The sequence below is a fragment of the Mirounga leonina genome, unplaced genomic scaffold, assembly GCF_011800145.1.
Source record: "Mirounga leonina isolate KUSES-001 unplaced genomic scaffold, KU_Mleo_1.0 Mir_152, whole genome shotgun sequence".
In the NCBI taxonomy this organism is placed as follows: Eukaryota; Metazoa; Chordata; class Mammalia; order Carnivora; family Phocidae; genus Mirounga; species Mirounga leonina.
In genome coordinates, this window is record NW_023270380.1 from 7,966,643 (window position 1) to 7,985,346 (window position 18,704).

An 18,704-nucleotide genomic window follows, 5' to 3' on the forward strand; every position below is an offset into this window, starting at 1 on the left:
TTTTTTTTTTTTTTTTTTTTTTTTTTTTTTTGGATAGATTTATTTATTTTGGAGAGAAAGAGCGCTTGAGGGGCGGGGGGAGAGGCCTAGGGAGAAGGGGAGGGAATCTTAAGCAGATTCCATGCTGAATGTGGAGCCTGATGCAGGGCTTAATCCCATGAACCTGAGATAGTGACCTGAGCTGAAATCAAGAGTTGGACGCTTAACTGACTGCGCCACCCAGGCACCCCTTATCTACATTTTCAGTTAATCTCTATTTTCATATGATTTTTATGGCTTCAAAATATTTTATACTAAGGAAGTTTTATAATTTATAGAAATGTTACTTTATTTTTTGTTTGTAGGCTGTTTTTTCATTTCCGTAAATGCTAAATCTGTGTTCACAGTTTTCTGCATATATTTATTTTTATTTATTTTAGCTGTATTCTTAGAATTTAGAAATGTAGGTTAAAGAGACATATATTATGTCTCTTTATATATATATATAATATATATATATTATGATACACATCTCACTGTCTTTTCAGAAAATTGTTTCAGTTGACATTGTCAAGTTTTACAAGAGGATCCTTATTTCCTCACATTTTCCTCATTTCTGATTATTATTCTTTTTTCTATTTAAAAATATAGTAGTTAAAAATGGGATTCCATTTTTCTTTTCAAATGCATTTCCCTAGTTCCTGGTTCCTAGCCATTTTTTGTGTGTGTGTTTTCTTTGCCATTTTATTTCTTTATTTCTTGAATTGCCTTTTATATCTGTTGTACATTTTTCTCTTAATGTGTTGGTGATTAATGAATTTTATTAAAACTATTACCCTCTTGCCTATTATTTCTACATCTTTGTGACTTTTAGCGTTTTCATAACTTTGTAGTGATTATGTATAAATCTATGTACAGATAATGTTTTGTGACATGGGAATTTTGATTTTTATTTGACCTGTCAATTATTTCATGGGTTTTTATTCCCCCTTAGTTTAATATTTTTAGACAGGTTATACCGTACTCATAACAGCTAGAAATTCAAATATTTATTCTCTTAGGTTTTTCATTCTTTCAGTTCAAATTTAGCTTTTTAATCCATTGCTCATTCAATAAATATAAATGCCAGGTTCTGTGATACAGCAGTAAGCAAGATGGATGCCTATTCTCAAAGAGCTTATACCTAATGGGGAAAAAGAAAAAAAAAAAAAACCCACAACAAATAAAGTGGAAAATGTAATACTGCCAGATTATTGTGTGTGAATAAGCACACAATAAAGAGAATGACATGGGGTACTCAAGACTGTATGTTTGAGAACATGATTTTTTAAGCTCAGAACTTTCCTCCATTCAAAAGAAAGCAGGTAGTAGATAAATCAGGTATAGATCAGTCTGTGTTGGATGGCTTCTGTTTTCCGTGTGCCTCAGCCAAGTGATGGTTGAGAAAGGAAATGTAAGAAGTTCGAGGAGAGTGAAGTGAAGTGATCCTCTCTGGAGTAAGAAGGGAACTTACTAGAAATGAATCTGAATTTCATATTTCTCTTTAGTGTTACGTAGAATTCGTATTAAATGTTTAAATCATCCACCACATGGAAAGTACTGATTTTTAATTGAAATGTAGTTGGCATACCATGTCACATTAGTTTCAGGTATACAGCATAGTGATTGGGCTTTTCTATACATTACTCTGTGTTCGCTGCCATAAATGTAGTTACACATATCACCATGCAACATTATTGTAGTATTATTGACTGTATTCCATATGCTGCACTTTTCATCTCTGTGACGTATTTTATTTTATTCTTTTTAAAGATTTATTTATTTTAGAGAGAGTGAGTGCAATGAGTTGGGGGCAGTTAGGGGCAGAGGGAGAGAATCCTCAAGCAGACTCCCCACTGAGCATGAATCCCTACCTGGGGCTCAATCCCACAATCGTGAGATCATGACCTGAGCCAAAATTAAGAGTTGGATGCTTAACTGACCAAGCCACCCAGGTGCCCCTCTGTGACTTATTTTATATCTAGAAGTTTGTGCCTCTTAATCTTCATTACCTATTTCACTTGTCCCCCTAACTCCCTCCCCAAGTAGTGATTTATCAAATATTTCTTTTATCTGCTGATTTAAAATAAAAGCTTCATCATATTCTGAGGTAATGTATTTACTAGGTCATATTTCTAGAATCTCTATTCTGTTCTGTTATTTGATTTTTTAAATGATTAGATCATTACCATGTAGCCTGAATTGTTAGTAGTTTGTAATACATTTTAGAATCTGGCAGTCCAAACTCTCTCATTACCTTAGCAGTACTGTTGCTGTTTCTTTTCTTACCTCTGGGTTTTGTGGTTTGTTTTTTTTTTTTTTTTTTTTTTGATAAAATTTGGGATCCTTTTGTTAGGTTCTAATTGTTTGCAATTATAAAGTCATTTGGGGAGATTATAAAAATGAAAATCAAGGGCGCCTGGGTGGCTCAGTTGGTTAAGCGACTGCCTTCGGCTCAGGTCATGGTCCTGGAGTCCCGGGATCGAGTCCCGCATCGGGCTCCCTGCTCGGCGGGGAGCCTGCTTCTCCCTCTGACCCTCCTCCCTCTCATGCTCTCTGTCTCTCATTCTCTCTCTCTCAAATAAATAAATAAAATCTTTAAAAAAAAAAAATGAAAATCAAAAGATGAGTAAAAGATATTTTGAAAAAAATGAAAAAGTGACACCATAACTGAGAAAAATGTAGATATTGGGGCTCCTGGGTGGCTCAGTCAGTTAAGCATCTGGCTCTTGATTTTCAGCTCGGGTCATGATCTCAGGGCCCGAGAAGGGCTTTGTGCTCAGCAGAGTCTGCTTGAGATTCTCTCTCTCCCTCTACCTCTCCCCCAAATTGTGCTCTCGCACTCTCTCTTTCTTTCTCTCTCTCTCAATAAATAAATAAAATCTTTAAAAAAAAGAAAAATGCAGATATTTTAATACGACTCATCTAAAAAAGTTGCTATTTCCAGAATACCAACACAAATGATCAGAGTTGGTCTGGGAATTACTAATTGAATTGAAAATTTGAAGCAAATTATTAAATAGGTCACATGAATTATTAATGAAATAAAAGGACTTATCTAGTCAGATGTAAGGAAATAAATTACTTTGGGGTCATACAGGAAACATTTTAGGCTATTAAATTCTTGAATAAATATATTCCCATTATTTTCAAACATTTATTGAACTCATTATATGTGCCAGAATTTTTGCAATTCTGCATCCCTATTTTTAGATGAGGAAAGCAAAACATATAAAGAGTGAGTAATTTTCCTGTAGTGACACAAATATTAGGAATAAGTTTGGGACTCAGGTCTATCTGAATCAAAGCCTGTACCCTTTGTAATTTCTTGATATCCTAAATTATTTTTAACAATGAAATGCTAATGTTTGAATTAAACTCTGTGTTATTGAATGTCATTCTATGAAGGGATATTTTCTCCTAGCTGACTAAATGTCTAATCATTTTTAATTAAAATATTAGACAGTGAGGCATTGTTAATTTTAAGTAATCATATTTTTCAGTTAGAAATTTAGAACTACCTAACTGAATTATGTAATCTTTTCTTAGATACATTTTGTTGACTTTGAAAATAAAACATTTGTATACAATAATTTAAGGAGGTCATAATATGCTGAAATAACTCTCATATTGTTCTACATTTAATAATGTGCCAGTGAATCCTTAGATGCCATAGGTAACTGAGGGCGAGAGAGAATTTTTGTCAGTGCAGGGGGAGCTTTGGGTCATACCCTGCCCTGAATCCACTGATCAGAGAATGATTCCTTAAGCTTCTTCCTTCCCTTAAAAATGATAAATCATTTTTGAGTGTTATTTATAGTTTTTGGCATTTATTATATCTTAATATTTCTTAGCTGCCCAGAAATTACTTCTATATAGTAAATTGTGTTAGTCTATTGGTGTCAGTACTTTATTTTTTAAATGTTTATCAATGCATTTATTCACCTAGCAAGAATTCTTCATCAGGTCACTATGTTTAAAAAAGGAAGATGTAAAGAAAGAAAGCAAAGCAAAAGAAGTGTCCAAACTTGTGTGTGTGTGGGGGGGGATTTGACAGGGTTTTTCTTTGATTTTGGTCTTCTTTTTAACAGATAATTTTGCTTTTTTTTTTTTTTTTTATTGGCGGGGACTTTGCTATTGAAAGCATGTGATGTTTTGCAATATAGAAATTGGATTTTGGAGTTAATTTTATTAGTAGCACTAGTATTATACCTCTTGTGGGTTAAACTGGTCAATTGTAGTATAACTTCTTCAGCCATTTACTTGGAAGACATAAAAAACATAAATATTTTCCACTTGTAGGCAACGTTCTGCATTAGGAGAATGTCTTGCGGCTTTTGCTGGTGCCTTTCCTGTAGCATTTTTGGAAACTCATCTTGACAAACATAACATTTACTCTATCTACAATACTAAGTCCTCAAGAGAAAGAGCAGGTAACGCAGAAGCATGTTCAGTATTTGAGATATGAAGTTGAAACTTAATGACATTCATTGTATTTTCCTACAGTGATTTTTTTTTTAATGGACCATTTCAATTTGTTATCTCCAATGATATTGGTTCTTAAATGTTATTATTTGGATCTTTTTGGAATGTTACCTACTATTCCCTTAGGGTCTGTAAAAGAAAATTTGTTTAATTTTTTCTAAGTTAATGAATCACAGACAAATTAACACTGTTAAGAATAAGACAAAATAATGGCAGAAATGGAAAAAAGTAGGTCAATCTGATTTCTGATTCAGTTTTCTTCTATAGGTAGTCAGCAAGTGTGTGGTGTTCTTATTTGTTACATTTATGGATTTGTACCCTTTGGGTTCTTTTGTTCACCAGATACATCCATCTTATTGGGACAGTTTTATTCCATATGATTTTTTTCTAATAGTGTAGTCCAATTATTAACATTTAGAAAATTTATAAATCTGAGACACAATCAGTGACTTAAATTTGAACCTGACCTTATCATGCATATGTTTAAGATTTTTATGTCTGTATGTATACTAGGCATCTATAAATATAGTATACCTCATGTTGCTTAGTAGGTCAGCTGAGTAGGTAGGCTCATTTTTTCCACTCTCCCAGTTAAAAAGCTCTTAGAGCCATTGGTGATGATTTCAAGGATTAGTCTATAAGAACCTATTAGAATTATTTACTAGGATTGAATTGACTTGGATAAGAAATAGTTAATATAGCAGAAAGAAGTTATTTCTCTAACAAGCCATTTAAAGCAAACCAAACAGAGTTCTCAAGGCCTGAATGTACACAGATGTCCTCTAGCATCACTCTTTTGTTTGAACTCCTCAAAGTCTGATACGGTACAATGTATTTTATTTGCTCTCCAGTAGCCCTAAAGAGTTCTCAAAACTTGGGCAAGAACTGTTTGCTGTTCACGAATGTATACCTCTCTGTTAATGAGATTATTTCTCTGTAACTAACTCATGTTTTTAGGGGAGCTGCTGGTTATACTGATTTTATAATGCCTTTTACCAAGTAAGGAACCTTTTAAAGACTTGAGTAATCATTATTTAATTTGCCTATTTTATAATTCTAATTTCATATAACAGGAAGTTAAAGAAAAATACGTTGAATGTGATTTAGCAATATTTCTCTGCATAAATTCCACAATATATTTATAAATAGTAAAATGTGGTTGAGTTCGAGCTATTAATCGTCTTTGTAAACCCGCCTTATTAAGTTGTCTTATTTAGGATTTTTGATTGATGAATACTTTTGCTATGAGTCCAGAATGAGGCAGATTTGTTATTCATTACAGATAAGAAAATGCACAGGGCAGATGATTCACCTGCTTTTGTTTCTGTAACACATCCTTTGCATAACAAAGTAAAGGAATTGCAGTGAATGATTCCTTTTCATTCATGTTTTAGTCATTGGACAAGTAATTATGATGTATACTGGGGTGGATGGGGGAGATTTGACACAAGAATGAGCAAGACTGGATTCTTTCTCTCAGGGAATTCTTAGCTGCAGTAGGAGAGGGACTGAGAGACATACGTGATAGAATTCAGAATAAAGAACACGAAGGACACCAAAATGCAGTTTTAGCTAAGGACCCCAGGAAAGACTTCACTGATTTGATTCAAGAGGAATCTTGAAATTAGGAACACTGAAACTGTGGTACATCTGGAGAAACTTCAAGCCCTTGAGGGGGTTAAAGTTCAGAGAGGAGGAAAGGATGGAAAACCAAGTAAAGTAGGCTTTCTGTGTCAGGGAAGGAGTTGGACACCATACCAACACAAACAGGATCCTTCCACCGGCTTTAAGAAGAGGAGAAACATGAGTAGGTCAGCATTGTAGAAATCCATCATGACAGAAATTGGGAAGATGAATGGATGTGAGTCACCAGTTCAGAGAATGGTTGTGGTAATTCAGGAGAGAGGAGATTGAGGAAGGCCCCTTGGATGGAGGATATCATGGTTGTGAGAGATCCTGGAGTTCCCATCCTGTTGTGTGGGAAACACGGGGGCATTACAGCCTGGAAATTTCTTCTCTGTTTCTAGTCCGAGAGACTGGATAATGTTGTCTGCACCAAGACATGTTCATGGGGTGGGTGGGAGAGGAAAGGTCGAGTTTAAATTTAGATCCATTGTGTTTTAAGTTGCTTTTGAGACATTCAGGTTTACACGCAAAAGTTTTAAGAAATCTGGCTCTGAGAGTTATTAGCTTATAGCAGAAGCCCATAGGAATGGCCACAATTACCCAGGCGAACATAGAAGGGAAAAAGAAAGGAGAATTCAGGGTAAATCCCTAAGAAAACCCACAACATTTATAAGTTCATCGGGGAGCAAACAGCCAGGAAAGGAGCCTGACAGAATTCAGGAGTGAGTCAGGAAGACCAAATGCATTGAAGTTAAGGAAAAGGGAATTCCATCAGTGATGGGGAAGCCCCTATATCAGTTAGTGGGGTAAGGGTTTCAGTAAGTGTGAAACAGGGAAATCATCAAGTGTGGTAGGCGGAGGCCTTCATTTCTGGAAAGCTAATTAATCCAGGGGAGACTGGAAGCATAGCTACAGGCTACCGGGGAGGAGATGCTACAGAACAAGGGGCTCAAGAGGCCGAGCAAGACTCCTGCAGTGGGGCAGGCTCCACCTTGAGAACACAGGCCCAACCATGAACAGGGACCTCAGAGCTCCTTGCGCTGAAAATGGGGAACAGACGTGGGAGGATGGACCCTACAGAAGGCTTGTAGGCAGAGACACTGGATATTCTGGTTTTCTCTGAAGTAGAAGAAATGGTCGTTCTGTGATCTTAAGGGAGTGGTGGTAGGATAGGAACTTGGGAAAACGAGAGAAAATTTGATAGCTGCCGTGAGTAAAGAGAGAGGAGCCAGTCGAAGGTATGCCTGGTCTTGCTGGGTTTTGAAGGCCAGCATGAAGCGGTTGCTTGTGCCTTCTAGAAACCTGGCTGTCACTGTCAGTCCGCTCTTTCACTGAACACAGTTCATTTTTTATGTGTGTTTCTTTAGCTCTCAATTTGCCAACCAATGTGGAAGATGTTTGCCCAAATATACCGTCTTTGGAGAAACTCATGGAAGAAATTGTGGAATTAGCCGAGTCCGGCATTCGCTACACACAAATACCACATGTGATGGAAGTCATACTGCCCATGCTTTGCAGCTACATGTCCCGTTGGTGGGAGCATGGACCTGAAAACAATCCGGAAAGGGCTGAAATGTGCTGCACAGCGCTGAACTCCGAGCACATGAACACACTCCTGGGGAATATATTGAAAATCATATATAATAACTTGGGAATTGATGAGGGCGCCTGGATGAAGAGGTTAGCAGGTAAGAATTGGAAAGGAATGTGCTACTTGAATTTATTTTATTTCCAAAAGGATTTGAAATCAGAAGACTAGGGGCGCCTGGCTGGCTCGTTCAGTAGAACATGCACCTCTTGATCTTGAGTGAGAGTTTGAGCCCCACGTTGGGTGTAGAGATTACCTAAATAAACAAACTTTAAAAAAATGAAATACGGAAGACTAGAACTTTCCTATCTTAGTCTTTATCAATATTTTCTTCTGTTGTCAAAAATACTAAAAATATTATTATTTCTGTCATGCTGTTCTTTAAAAAAATGTAGATTTAATCAGGCATCAAGTAACTTGCCATATCGTTACAACTTTTGTTGTTGTTATTACAACTTTTAAGCAAGCGAACATTTTCCTGATTGAACAGTCTCTGTAAGAGTAATCAGTAAATGCTGGGTGAAAACTAATGATTCTGTAGACAGATAGAAAAATAAAGCTGGATTTTGAAACAACTCCCTTTTAACAATTCATCTTTTTAGGAGTGGGGGAAGAAAATCAAAGCATGCAGTCAAAAATTTACATTTGTTTATCATTGCACTATTTACATTGGATAATGGGAAGTCATTTCTTTTTATTTTTTTTAAAGATTTTATTTTTTTTTAAAGATTTTACTTATTATTTGAGAGAGAGAGCACAAGTGGGGAGAGGGAGAAGCAGACTCTGCTTCGAGCAGGGAGCCCAACAGGGGCTCCATTCCAGGACCCCGAGATCACGACCTGAGCCAAAGGCAGACGCTTCACCGACTGAGCCACCCAGGCACCCCAGGAAGCAATTTCAAGGATGAAAAGAAGGGAGACGAACCATGAGAGACTATGGACTCTGAGAAACAAACTGAGGGTTCTAGAGGGGAGAGGGGTGGGGGGCTAGGTTAGCCTGGTGATGGGTATTAAGGAGGGCACATACTGCATGGAGCACTGGGTGTTATATGCAAACAATGAATCGTGGAACACTACATCAAAAACTAATGGTGATTCACATAATAAAATTTAAAAAAAGGGTTTTTAAAGAATTAAATTGAGAAAGAAAAAGACAGAAAGAAAATTATTCATTTACTTAAACTCCAAAGTAATACACTGATGTCTTACTAATTTGGGTAGGGTGTTTTCTCTTTTATACATTTATTATTAGTAAATGAAAGCAACAGCGTCCCATGCAATGTAAGTCTCCTATTAGGACAAGGATGGGGAAGCAGAAGTAATACAACTGGATATATTCTCATAATTATTCAGTGGCGCATATTCCTTGTAAAGAAAAGGCCAGAGGAACCTTTTCCATTTGGGGATTTTTTTCTTCTTTTTGTGAGAATAATTGATTTCTGAAGTGAATGAACGTGTTTCATTCCTATTTTTTTTTTCCTATTCCAAATTAGCTGCCAATTAAAAACAAAAAACAAGAAAGCACATCAAATTCAATTCAGTAATCATTTTTGAACAGCAACTGTGCAATTAGGTTCGGGACTGGAAAAATGGTTGAGGCATGGGCTGAATCCTGAAAGAAGCCACGTGCTGGAGCGGGGTGGCGGGGGAGTGCGTAAATCATGCAATTACAATTGTAATTATAATCTATCTTCATTTTAACGAATGTTGATGCAGGGCAGAATATTAATGTCTGTCTTCAAACAGTTTTCTCCCAGCCCATTATAAATAAAGTGAAACCTCAGCTCCTGAAAACTCATTTCTTGCCATTAATGGAGAAACTCAAGAAAAAAGCAGCGATGGTGGTGTCTGAGGAGGACCATCTGAAGGCCGAGGCCAGGGGGGATATGTCTGAGGCGGAACTTCTCATTCTGGATGAGTTCACCACACTGGCCAGAGATCTCTATGCCTTCTACCCACTCTTGATTAGATTTGTGGACTACAACAGGTACAGTGTTCAAAAGCAATGAATTTCTCTGATTCAATCATGTCCTTGCTGGGTTCATATGTCCCAGTGGAATTTCTTCATTGACTACGTGATGAGCTTGTCCATGATTGTGACATAACCAAATGTTTATAGACAGGGTCATTTTCACCAAGCATCTCAGAATTACAGTGGGAAATCATATTCTGGAGCAGGCTGCCTTTTGCAGGTTAAAGTTAGCAGTTTGACAGTTACAATGTTCAAACTGTTTTTTTTTTTTTTTTTTTTTTTTTTTTTAAAGATTTCACCTGTTTGTTTGAGACAGAATGAGAGAGAGAGAGAGCACATGAGACGGGGGAGGGTCAGAGGGAGAAGCAGGCTCCCCACTGAGCAGGGAGCCCGATGCGGGACTCGATCCAGGGACTCCAGAGCCGAAGGCAGTCGCTTAACCAACTGAGCCACCCAGGCGCCCCCAATGTTTAAACTGTTTTAAATGTTAAACAAATGGACTCTGAAGCCACTTTGTGAGCTCTGTGGGCACAGGCTCGCCCTTAGTTGACTTGGTTTCAAATTTACCATTGAGTGGGTGATTTAAAAAACAAAAAAATGAACTCAAAGGAATAACTAAGAAACCACTTCATTTATTATGTGATCTAGGGCAAAGTGGCTAAAAGAGCCTAACGCGGAAGCAGAGGACCTTTTCCGCATGGTGGCCGAAGTGTTTATCTACTGGTCGAAATCCCATGTAAGTAGGAAAATATCGACAGGGCTTCCTGTTTGGTTTAGGTTAAGGGCTTTCAGGTTTTTAACCAATTTTCCAGTCCCCTTAGTAAATAACCTTTGATAATGTTTCTCGAGCTTGCTTCCTAGGTATCCCTTAACTGGTGTGGAGAGAGAACAGATTCCCTTAGGTAGTTTGGGGCAATGTTAAACCTTTTGAGTTTGGGAAAAATCACAGAGGTTTTTAGTTGCACTCCATAAATGGTGGGGTTTTTTCTATTTGCCCCTAAATTTTAGGACAACATGGACATAGAGATGTGGCCTTTTATCCTACAGGCTTCCCTCTGTGTAGAGGTTTTGTTAAGCCCCCCGGGGGGCCCTCATGACTAGTTTGAGAAATGCTGAGATAGACTTGTTTTTCAAGCACAAGATAACACTTGTTTACTTGTAAAGGTACTACTTCTTTAAATTTGCTCCAGCAGCACACACCTTTGTTTCTACAGGAGTTTAGTTTTGCTCACATTAGAATAAAATATAGCTCCTTCTAGGAATTCTGTTGATAGAATTTATAAGTACATCTTTAGTGAATTTTCACTATTTTGTATGTCACAAGTAGAACTCTGTATTTTTAAATTGGGAAAGGATTTTAATAAGAAGAACTTGATATAGTATTCTATAATTATTTCCAATAACTAGCAACTATGGGTAAGTAAGCATTTATTGTTGCCCCAAATTATTTCAAAAGCTTAGAATTTTTGTGTCAGTTATAATTCTTGATGGCACTTAGCAAATGGGAGACTCCAAGAAAATAAAAATAAAACCTCAACCTCAGCTTCATTATTTGAGGTGACTTCCCAATTTATTTTATCAGATGGTTATACAAATTCTTTTATTTTAGAAACATCATATTTATAAAAAAATAAAATTTTCCTACCTAATGTTTAGGGTAATAAATATTATTTATTGCCTACTTCTGAGGAGTCTGTCAAACTTGATACCAAAATGTATATAAAATACAATTACCCTGAAATAATAGGTGGAATAATGTTTTTTTTAATATATGCACTTATATCTTCACATTGACTTTCATTTTCTATGATGTCTAAAATTTTTTTAGATCCTTTATGTTCCTCTAGATAACAGCAAATGATTTCTGAGCCTGTGTAACTCATATTGAAAAGGGTGCATTAGATCATTCAGGGTGCTTCTGAAGGAATATTTGAAATCCAGAGCCCAGGAGTAAATCGAGAAAAGTAAAAACTGCATATTTTTCCTTGAAGGACTGAGAATCTTCAACTTCATCAGTTACCAAAATACCAAAAAAGCTTCTTCAAATATATATGCAAGTCAAAATTTTGGAACAAGTATTTGGAGTATTTATCACAGTCAGTAGATTTTTAGATGAATGTCTAATGATAATTTCAGGAGTAAGAAAAAAATCTGAATATGTACTTTTGAATCTCATGGGTATATTTAAAACCCAAATCTGTTAGTATGTGTCCTGTATATTCTTCCCCAGATATTTAAAGGTGAAACTCTATGAGCAACCATATTATTATAAATGGTAAGATCAGAATGTTAGTGTGAGCTGAATGAAAGTCAAAGCTTAGTCCTTTCATTGTCCTTCACACAAAACCTTTTATTACTCATCAGTTATTAACATATTTGGATCCTTACTAGGAAATCATTTTATTTGGGTTTTGCTCATCCGAAAGAGGAAGGCATATGCTTAGATCATTAACTTCTCTTTTAAAACTCTGATGATCTCGCTTTTATTTTGTTTGCCTTCTTTACTATCACTGCTCAAACACTTGGCTTTGCCTGTGTTCTTATGTTCCTGAGTTAAAAGTGAATAAAATAATGTTATGAGAAAGTAGATAAAATAAATGACAGACTGGAAAGTTACATCATAGATGTGTGTGCCCTGTTTTTCTCCCAAGAAGCAGTATATGCCTTTCACCAGCTAAATTGGGATTTGAATACTCACTCCACCCTTTGGTAGATGTGTGACATTTGTATTTAAATAATTCTGGATCTTAGTTTTCCCACCTTTGAAGCATACATATTTATATCTAGTTCCCAGAATTGTTGCCCCAAGCCAAGCACCCTCATTGGATATTTAAAAAAAATATTTGCTCCCCTTTCTTGGTAAGTCTTATATATCAAATTACTACTTATCTTTGTATAAACTTTTGGGTCCTGTGTAACCTCTAATTACATGGGCTTCTTATCCATGTTATATATCAGTTATATTTTAACTGAAATTTTCTTTGCAAATTCTCAGAATTTCAAGAGGGAAGAGCAGAACTTCGTGGTACAGAATGAAATCAACAATATGTCTTTCCTTATCACTGACACCAAGTCAAAGATGTCAAAGGTATTACTATAATCTGTTGCCCAGTTCTAGAAAATTTTTGAATGTAACTTTCATTGTTGATTTTTTCTACATATTTTGGAAGGTGTACAACTGAGATTTTAGAGATTTTGTAATGCTTACTGATTAAATGCATACACGCATACACAAGGTTTTAAGGGTATGCAGGATTTGTTTTAAGTAGGTACGGTAAGACACACAGACACAGAAATGACTTCCATGAAGGAAGAAGGTTTTACTTGCAGTTCCCTAGAAACTGAAGGCATGGCATATGGTGGGGGCATGTGGCAAAGCATTATTGTCAGTCTTGTGGCAGAGGGAACAAGGGGGAAGAGGTGGGCAGAAAACTTCATTGAGGTTTTTATGGGAAGGGGCAGGCAAAGCAGGGTAAGCAGGTTTCGGATTGACCAGTTCGAGTAATTTCAATGGACTCTGGGGTTTAGGGAGCATCCCTAGTTGTCTGGTACCTAGCCCTGGGGCGATTAAGGCAGGTGGATCGAGACCCAGGAAAAGACGTAATTGGGGAATATGAGAGTCTGGGTTGGTTGGTTTGTATATGAAAAGCATGCTTGCAGGAAAGTAATTTATTATCTGTAGGAAATGATCAGTATTAGGAGGGACAGTCAAAGATCAGCAAGACCCCAAGATGTCAAAGAATCAGAGTAAAAAGACATACTTTACACACACACACACACACACACAATTGCCAGTCAGTGTAATATACATATAATTAGTCAACACCGCCAATTTATCAAGGTTAAATATATGTGCATTTACATGTGCCAAGTATGTAAACATCAAAATAATTAGCTGCACTGTTTAGGAACCACATGTATGAATTCCAGGTTCTCACATAGGAGATGGGATGTATGGCTCTAGATTTTTGTTTTCTCTGTCACTCATGTTGGGGAGGGGAGGAACTTTCAAAACACTTTAAAATTCATGCCTTTATTGTTCAAATTACCACTAAATAAGAAAATGAATATATTACATGGGGTAACGCAGAAAGTATGCTGCCAAATGGCCAAAGATGCAGAATAGTGTGAGTCTGGCCAAGGAAATCAGTCTCTACCCTCTCTGTCAATGATGGAAGAGAGTTTCAGTGGGAGGGACACCTACTGCATGACCCAAGAATGACTGGTACCTGTCACCTGCTTCTTTGGTGGCCATGAGGATAGTTGACTCGCATCACTCAATGCTCCTGTTCTTTTTTAGAGTTTTAAATGCCATGTATTAGACACTATTACACATGAACTAAAAGCTAAGCCTCACTGAAGGTTTGCATACCTAGAACATCTGTCCAACTGAGAGACTATTTATGTGCCTGTGCTCTGGAAACACACATAAAAGATGAGAACTTTGCTCTCCTCTGGGCTGCCGATAAGCCTGAAGAGTGAGCTGTTGCTGTCCTGAGATGCTGTGCATGTCTCATGGATGTTTTGAACTGAAAACTGTTAGTGAATATTTCTGCTTTGACAGCATGTTGTCAACTTAGGACCCTGTTATCAAAGGCATAGAGAGAGGGCAAAAGGGGGTCAGTGTTTCCTTTGGGTCGATGATGGTGGTTCTGGTCTATCATGAAACTCAACGATAAATGAAAAGTCTTTAAAGCAGAGGTCTGCCTGTTCTTACAGACATCCTCTTCCCTCTTTTTCCTCATTATAGTCCACTGTGCATCCTGGAAGCCGACCGGGGGCATCTGTACAGATTGACTCAGAGTAACATTTACTCCTATTTGCAGGGAGAAAATGCAAAGTAATGGATTGAAGCATCTTAATATCCGCCCCCCCATCCCCGCCTCCACATGCACTAAATTTTCTCAAACCTTTCCATCTCTTTACCATACAACTGCTGACACTCTGAGACAGGATACATAGCAAATAACAGCAACATTGACAAAGTACTTTATTTATTTATTTATTTATTTATTTTAAGATTTTATTCATTTGAGAGAGAGAGAGAGAACATGAGCAGGGCAAGAGGGAGAGGGAGAAACAGACTTCCCGCTGAGCAGGGAGCCCACCTTGGGGCTCAATCCCAGGCCCCTGAGATCATGACCTGAGTTGAAGACAGACTCTGTACCAACTGAGACACCCAGGTGCCCTTGACAAAGTTTTTAGAAATCAGTGATCATGCTTTCCTTCCTTGTTTTTAAGATTTGTTGTTGATTTTGTTTGCACATGTGCTTGAAATTTTATATCGCATAAGTACCATGAACTTTTTTCCTAGAAGTAATGTTTCTAGTTTAAATAATGGAGTCCAATTCACTAATATGCTGTATTGTTTCACCAAAGGAATCATGATGTCCTTGTGTTTCAGCATTTGGACAGATTTGAGAGTAACTGTGTTGACCAAAGTAGCATCATAACTATACTTTCATCAGTGCCGTTGAGGTGCTTTGCTAAGCCCAGATGGCATGAAGGACCCAGAAGTGGGATGTAGTAGGGGATGAGTAACATCTTTCCCAAAAGTCTGTCTTGTTCAGATCTAGTGCCAAGAATGGATAACAGGAGGGCAGCCATAGGTCTGACATCTGAAGCTGAAATGGACAGGGAGGTGTTTCCCCCCATGCGATGCTGAGAACAGAATGATGCAGAAGGCTTCGGGGATTCCTCTGACAAAGCCTCAAACTGTCTGCCCGAGATATCACCATGACCGATCAATCCATCCCCCAGGGTCCAGAAGAAAAAAGGAACTCTTTTGAATGGAGATTCAGACCCAAACGTAAACCACGGAACAAACCACGGAACAAATTGTCATGTATCAGTCTTCAGCCAGGCATCCAAGCAGGGACTTGATAAGATAGAAAATAGATGACTCTAGGTAAAAGATGGACATAGACAGCTGAAGCCAGCAGACCAATTCGGAATATGGTAATCTGGGATTGGGAACCTCATTTTGACTTAATATGTACGTAGCCCATAAGGCAGAGAGAGGCCAGTGCATTTGAAATTGGCCATAATGCTCTTCAGAGAGGGTGACCACGCATGTGGGGTGTGGCAGCCCAGCTGTGTCTTTGTCCGAAGTGTGGGGAATGGTGCTGCTGACTACTGCAAGGGGCTATTAGTGTACTTCCCCTGGTTGTTAACATGTAGGGTGGTGAGTGCCCTCCCTCCAAGGAAGCCATTCCCTCCTGTCCCCTGCTCTTGCTCTGAGCCCTTCCTTCCAGCAGGGCCCTGGGCCCTTTGTGTGCAACCCCACTGTGACTTCTTTTAGACCAAACATTCTACAAAGGCAGGGAACATGTTTTATTGACTTGGTAACTCTAAAGCTCAATGCAGCGCTTGGTGCATCACGGCTACTTAATTAGTATGGATAAATCAAATGAAAATTTGAATTTAAAGAGTTTGAAATTTGGTCCTTAACCTGAGCATTTGTGTGTGTCTTACTTTACTATTGTTGAATAGTAAACACTATTGAATGTTGAATTGGTGCAAAATATATAATGTTGCATCATTATATGGCTAGCATTGTTGAAGTTGTTAATTTCATAACTTGTTTTAAAAACATATACAGGTAGCATCTGTTACAAATTCTGTTTGTCGATGTGAGAAAAAAAATAGTGGGTTTTGCCTATTGCATTATAGAATTATATCCTATTTTCGGGGCACCTGGGTGGCTCAGTCGTTAAGCATCTGCCTTCGGGTCAGGTCATGATCCCAGGGTCCTGGGATCAAGCCCCGCATTCGGCTCCCTGCTCCGCGGGGAGCCTGCTTCTCCCTCTCCCACTCCCTCTGCTTGTGTTCCCTCTCTCGCTGTGTCTCTCTCTGACAAATAAATAAAATCTTAAAAAAAAAAAAAAAGAATTATATCCTATTTTGTTTTAAGATTTCAGTTCCTGTTGAAATGTAGCAATTGGCCTTAGTTGTTTAAAAGTCACTATTTTCCCCAGCTTTATTAAAATACAACTGACATATAATATTATGTAATGCAAGGTGAACAAATCAACAGCATATTGATTTGATACACCTCTGTATTGCGACTTGATTATCAGCATAGCATTAGTTAATACCCACATCATGTCAAATAATTACCATGTTTTTTTGTGGTGAGGACACTTAAGATCTAATCTCTTGACAACTTTCAAGTAGATAACATAGGATCATTAACTAATCACTCTGCTGTACCTTAGATCCCCAGAACTTATTTATCTTATAACTGGAGGTGTGTACCTTTTGATCAGCATCTCCCCATTCCCTGCCCCGCCCCCTAACTTCCCAGCCCCTGGGAACCACCACTCTGCTCTCTGTTTTCCTCAGTTTGGCTTTTTTAGATTCCACATATATGTGATATCATATGGTATTTGTCTTTCTCTGTCTAACTTATTTATTTAGCACAATGCCCTCAGGATTCACCCATGTTGTTGCAGTGGCAGGATTTCTTTCTTTCTCGTAGTTGAATGACACCCCACTCTGTGTATATATCCATGCACGAACTCATAGGTTGTTTCCAGATCTTGGCTATTGTGAATAATGCTGCAGTGAACAGGAGAGTGCAGATATCTCTTTGAGACCCTGTTTTCATTCCCTTTGGGTGAATATCTGGCAGTGTAATTGCTGGATCATATCTTCCTATTTTTAATTTTTTGAGGAAACTTCCTACTGTTTCCCACAGTGCCTGCACCCGTTTGCATTCCCACCAACAGTGCACAAGGGCTCCCTTTCCCCCACATCATCGCCAGCATTTATTATCTCTTGTCTTTTTGATCATTAGGCTCACTTTTATAATTAATATGTCTAAAATATTTTTTAAAACCATTAATAAATATCTGTGTTTTGTTTTGCTTTGGTAGGCTATTTCAGTATAGGAGTATTAGAAATGCTTCCCTTTTTTCCTGATCTCTATTAAATTTTAGATTATTTTAGGTGAGATTGTTAGAGCTATTTTTGTGTGTGTGAGAGCGAGAGAGAGACAGAGAGAGACTGATTGATGACAGAGGTCAGTTTATCCTACTTTCCTCTCTAAGTATGCCCATATATTGACCAAGCTATTCATCTCTGACCAAGCTATTCATCTCTGATTCAAATGTTAGGAATTGGTCAAAAGTGAAATAGCATGCAAATTCAGTAGCTTTAGCAGTTCTTCTCAAATTACTGAGCAGCTCCTACGGGCAAGGCAAAATGCTTGGTTCTGAGTAGATGGAAAGGAACAGAACAAATTTGGCCACTGTCCTAATGGAGCTCTATAGTCTGTGGACGAAAAAGGTGCCAATCAAAGAAAAAAACCCAACTGACATAGATGTACATGAGGATACTTGATTGTTTGTAGATTTAACTTCTTTATACTAGAAGTGGATTCTATCACCCATAAGTGTTCAAAGATATAGCAACTTCTCTTTTCGGTTTATAGATTTCCTGTTGCATATGATGCAAGATTACTGTTTGAGCATAAGTAGGAATTTATTGATCTGGTGTTTCTCAAAATTGAGCAATTTAAAGTTGCCCTTAGTGTTGATTTTAATTATTTTTATTATATGGTCACTTAAATATTTATAAATATCAAACCAGGTAAAAGCGCCCTGTGCTTATACAATCATAAACCCAAAAGAACTTTACAAGTTAAAGTCAAAGAAAACCGCAACACCAACAAAATGTAGACATTAACGTATTGTAGGACATTGTTTTGCTGAAGCGAAATTACCAGAATTGGATAGAAATATGTTTGTGTAATTTGTATCAATTTGTTTAATTTTTAGGATGTCGGTTCCTTATTTGGGTAATTATTTTTATCACTGTGGTTGCATTTCCTTATAGCAAAGAGCTCATTTAAAACCACTGATCCATTTTTTTATGGGTTAATCAATTTAATAGTACAAATAATTATTCATTGTTTTTTTTTCTCCTAAACTTACTGAAATTAATCTCTTACAAATTGGTAAAGGGCAGGATCTATGCAATAAGTACATCTCTTTGGAAAGTTAATATAATTTCA

At 37.4% G+C, this 18,704-nt stretch overlaps 1 protein-coding gene across 1 annotated transcript in view; it reads left to right on the top strand.

The window, feature by feature from the left end:
* The window catches only part of RYR2 (ryanodine receptor 2), a 725,313-nt gene that overhangs the window by 594,553 nt on the left and 112,056 nt on the right, over nt 1-18,704 (top strand). Inside the window, exons 66-70 of the mRNA XM_035008528.1 lie at nt 4,321-4,451; nt 7,497-7,817; nt 9,463-9,703; nt 10,337-10,424; nt 12,684-12,776. Coding sequence (XP_034864419.1) covers nt 4,321-4,451; nt 7,497-7,817; nt 9,463-9,703; nt 10,337-10,424; nt 12,684-12,776 — 874 coding nt within the window. The remainder of the gene's footprint in view (nt 1-4,320; nt 4,452-7,496; nt 7,818-9,462; nt 9,704-10,336; nt 10,425-12,683; nt 12,777-18,704) is intronic.